Raw genomic sequence first — 4,648 nt, forward strand, 5'->3', positions numbered from 1 at the left:
TTGGTGCGTTTCATAATAAGGGTGAGATCTGCATTGCTGGGAGTCGTGTGTACGTGCAAGAAGGCATCTATGATGAGTTTGTACGTCGCACCGTCGAGGCCGCAAGTGCACGTGTAGTGGGTGATCCGTTCAATGCTGCCACTCAGCAAGGACCACAGATCAGCGAAAATCAGTTTGACAAAATTCTAAGATACGTGGAAAAAGGTGTCAAGGAGGGAGCTCGTCTGTTGACTGGAGGCAAGCGTCATGGTGACAAAGGTTGGTTTATTGAACCAACTGTATTTGCGGACGTGACAGATGACATGGTCATTGCTCGCGAGGAAATTTTTGGTCCTGTGATGTCTATTTTCAAGTTTAAGACTATTGATGAGGTCATTGCACGCGCCAACGACTCAAACTATGGTCTAGGTGCTGGTGTTATGACGAGCAATCTTGATAGTGCCATAAAAATCTCCAACAGCATTCGTGCTGGGTCGGTGTACGTGAATTGTTATGGGGTTTGCCCCGGAAATGCACCGTTTGGAGGCTTTAAGGACTCTGGAGTTGGTCGGGAGAATGGCGAATCGGGTCTGCACAACTATCTGGAATACAAGACGATCATCATCAAGCGCCCCGACGACGCGATGCCGTAAACATATTTTTTAAGTGGTATACTAGCACAGTAAATGAATATCGACATGTCTGTTTGTTCTTTTTTTTGCGATGTCATGTATCCTTGCCAAATGGTTTTGGTTAGATCATCATTTCTCCTCAATTTTGTCTCGTAATTCAGAGATAAATTACATAAATCTAATTATAAATTGTTTTCATTTTTACTCTAAATTTAAGTTTTTTAATACTTTTTCATCTGTCCTCTCAGCACTCCCATGAAAGCAGAGAGATTTTCTAAGAGACTGTGAATAGAGAACAGAACAATTGTACAAGATACAAATTTAAACAATTGTATGAAATTTCACACGATTCCGAAGCATTGATGCACTTTGTTTAGAGTGAGCGCTGACTCTAAGAATTTGCAAACAAATGCACAGATATTAAGTTCGTGCACTCTTACCGAGAGCACTTCGAGATCCACTTTCATGACTAGAAGTCTTCCCTGTTATATGAGAGAATTAATGATTCTTTGACGAATATTTATTACATACGTTCTCATGCTATCTGTAATGATAATACTCTCGTGAATTTAAACGTGCGGCTAGCAGCCCACGTATACCATGCTTCCTCTTTCAAATTCCATCAGCTTCATACATAACGATATTTTAGTACTTATGGATACTCACAACAACGTTAAAGTTTCATACAATTCTACTTGATACAATCGCACGAAAGGAAGAGTACAAGACCACAGTACAGACCTTGTTACACCCTTCTCCACAAAGAAATGAGCCACACTAGGTTCACACCAATTATTCAATTTGAGGACAGTACGCAAAATTGACAGATTCACGAGCTACCACTGCGCCCCGCAGTTCCACTCCATTCGCTGCGCTTAATCATACCTGCTCGTCTCTGAATATTTGAAACGGGAGTCAATTCTCTTGCACCAAGCCAAACGATACAGCGACCCCACAAAAGCGCGATTGTTGTGAGCAACACACTAAGAAATTCAGCAACAATGTCGAGGTGTTCTACGATGAAAAGGGTCTTAGATACGCTTTGATTGACCAAACACCTCCGATCTCATCTAGCATAGCCGCTTCCCGGGTAGAGCATGCTCATTGTTCTGAGCCTCCCCCCTGCGCGAGTCTTGAATTTCGTGTTCGATATCATCATCGAGATGAGGTGCGATTCCCCGCCGTGATATTAACGACGATGTCCGGCTCTTTACCAACGATCTACAACTGGTTCAAAAAGCCTATCTTGCTACAGTGCAGGAGCAAGTGTAACGGGAATGGCCCGTCCGTTTACGCACACTTTCTGACGAAGGCTTGGGTCAGCTGGTACGCCTCACCGCGTGTTGCTCGCTTCCAGCGGGGCGTTGACTTACGTAGAAGGGAGGATAGGTGGAGTGACATTTATTATGGATGATAGGCTTTACTACCTCCCTAAGTGCTTCAATTCTGATACAACAGAGCAAAAAGGAGAACAGAGCTAAGAGGAGATAGACAACTATACAGGGTATGCAGTTGATGTAAGTCACACCAATTATGTGGTACTCACCACATGTGTAATAAGGCATGATTCATTACACCCCCCCCCACACACACACACTCAAAGGTAAGTTTACCCAAATTTTTCAGCTCTTATCAGCTCTTCTTCAAATTCTTCTTCCGCTCTTCATATTGCTCTGTTAAACTCACTCCAGACTGACAGCCCACACGCTGGCCCCGTATGAGATTTTTGTCGCCATCAAACTTGGATTTCATTCCAATACTATGTCTGTCAGCATATTTGCGCTATCGTGAACCTGAACGTCACGACGATGCTTCCATAAGAGGTGGTGGATCTACTCTAGAGTTTGACGAACTCTTCGCTCGAATGGGTGCTAGACTGATAAGGCGAGTCACGTTTTTTGCGCCATCGGGACAATTACCCGTGCTAGAGGCGAATCGCGAAGCTCCTACGTCCAGCAATCCACTCTGGATCCCATCCAGACAATCGACACTTGGTTCTGGGCATGGGTCCATTCGACTAATTCCGTGGACATCCACCCTCTGCAAAGCGCAAGCATCACTGCTGACTTGTTGAAGGTGCACGTATGTGCTTTCGATTTGCACACTCGACAGCGCAGAATCGGGACCACTCCGATATCGAGGATGCTCGCGAAGTGCGCTCGGTCATCAGTCAAATCATCGAAAATAAGGACAGAAGATAAAAAGGATGGGGCAGCTTCCATAAGCGGGGTCTGCCTTTGGACCCGCATTGAACGTGCAAACGATACTGGGACAGTCGCGACGAATACACGTACGAGCCTCCCACGTGTTCTCGCTCGCTGGATATCCCAGCCATTTTCCTAAAAGCTCCATCCGACCGCGGACATTTCTCTCCGTCACCGCGTTCACGACGCGGTAATATTCATTTCCTTGTTGAGTTAGACGAGAAGGGTGGCCGAAACGGCGGCCGTCCCATCTGCTTTATCTTTGCCAGGTTTACAGCCTTCCTCCGATTAAAACTGCGTTTGGTGAAGAAGGAGAAGCTTCTCTAGCCTATGAAACAGCGGCTGATTGAAGTGATTCATCGCATGTCGTCGACTCGACAACGCGTGAGGTCTAACCGACAGATCATTTGCGAAGTTCGCGACTTCACATGGCGTCATGGCACCTCGCCTGTGAACGCAATCTAGGGTCGGACTCTCCGATTGAAGTGAAGGGCTCTGCAACTTCACCAGCCTGCTGCGGCGGCTTCCGCTGATAATGCAGGGTATCCTGCCAAGCGATCTCGCTCTGTTTCGGGCGCTTCCGATCATTTCCGTCCTCCCGAGAGCTGCCGAGGCGGCGACGCCAATGGGTTCAACCTTCGGCCCTCCGTGGGTATCGGGTTACACGTGCCCTGGTCGGAAGGGTGTGGGTCACACGCGATAATACATCACAATGGTATGGGTTTTAAAAGATGATGTGATCACACAATGGTGTGGCTAAACTTAAACAAAAGTCAGTACGTGGCTGGAACAGACAGTAGTTTTACATTTAATCAGGTTTTACTATATAGATAGGAAAAAATATAGGTTTAGATATAGGCGGCTTTGCCGATAATAAATCCGAGAGAAACAATTAACATTTTAAACGGGGGAGGTAATTATCCTTGAATTTAGGTTGTAGTTACTTTGGGAGTGAGTATATTGCGATCTGCTACACTCACACTGGTTCTAAGTATAGAACAAATGTCACCGACCTTAAGCAAGCTTCCTCTAAGCGAAATAGCTGCGGCAACCCCGCTGCACCGTGGCTTTACAGCCATTTTCATACACAACTGCGCTTTATACAGGTTGGAAATTGCGTCGTCGTGATAGGAGGGCTTGATGAGTGCTACGCGGAACGTTGGGTGGGTCCTTAGCCAGCTTCCCGAGTCGATAATGTATGCATTCCCACGACTTGGGACGGATCGATGATGCGAGGTAAGTGCTTTGAGCTTCCCAGGCTTGCGCATCGTCTGAAAGGCTCAAAGTACTACTTGGTACTTTGAGCCTACTACTTGGTACATAATACCCCAAAAATGAAAATCATTCTGCCTTGACCACCTCGTCTATCTGCGTATTCCAATTGCAGATCTTGCGCATTCACCATTGCATCTTGCACCCGTGTGATCACATTGACACGACTCACGAGGAATAAGTCCACGGCGTTCTTGTACTTGCGCTTGTATGCGCATCTTTGCTCGTGTCACATTGGGAGGCAACGATTTGCCGAGCTCCTCCCCCGCTTACAGTAGAGACAACACCCACCGCACACAGCGGTAGTTGCGGATGTCGTAGGCCATTCATAAAAATGGTGTAAACCCATGGGAGAATGAATGCTATTGTTCATAGCAAATTCACAAAACGTAAAAACGAACTTTATTTAGCGGAAATTTTCACACATAAACTTCTCAGCACATCGCCGACCACGTTCTATTTGTCCTTCGGTCTCTGTGAACATATTAAAGCGAGTGCCAAGGATTCGAAACAATTCATGAGCCGTGTACCACGATCAGCAACGATGGCGTCGATCAATCT

At 46.2% G+C, this 4,648-nt stretch overlaps 1 protein-coding gene across 1 annotated transcript in view; it reads left to right on the forward strand.

Annotated features, from left to right (window-relative positions):
- PHALS_01862 (aldehyde mitochondrial precursor) overlaps positions 1-632 on the forward strand; it is a gene marked incomplete at both ends in the record, with an annotated part of 3,995 nt that extends 3,363 nt beyond the window's left edge. Inside the window, one exon of the mRNA XM_024716337.1 lies at positions 238-632. Coding sequence (XP_024581945.1) covers positions 238-632 — 395 coding nt within the window. The remainder of the gene's footprint in view (positions 1-237) is intronic.
- Positions 633-4,648: the final 4,016 nt, after the last annotated feature.

This window comes from Plasmopara halstedii (assembly GCF_900000015.1).
Source record: "Plasmopara halstedii genome assembly, contig: Scaffold_1594, whole genome shotgun sequence".
In the NCBI taxonomy this organism is placed as follows: domain Eukaryota; phylum Oomycota; class Peronosporomycetes; order Peronosporales; family Peronosporaceae; genus Plasmopara; species Plasmopara halstedii.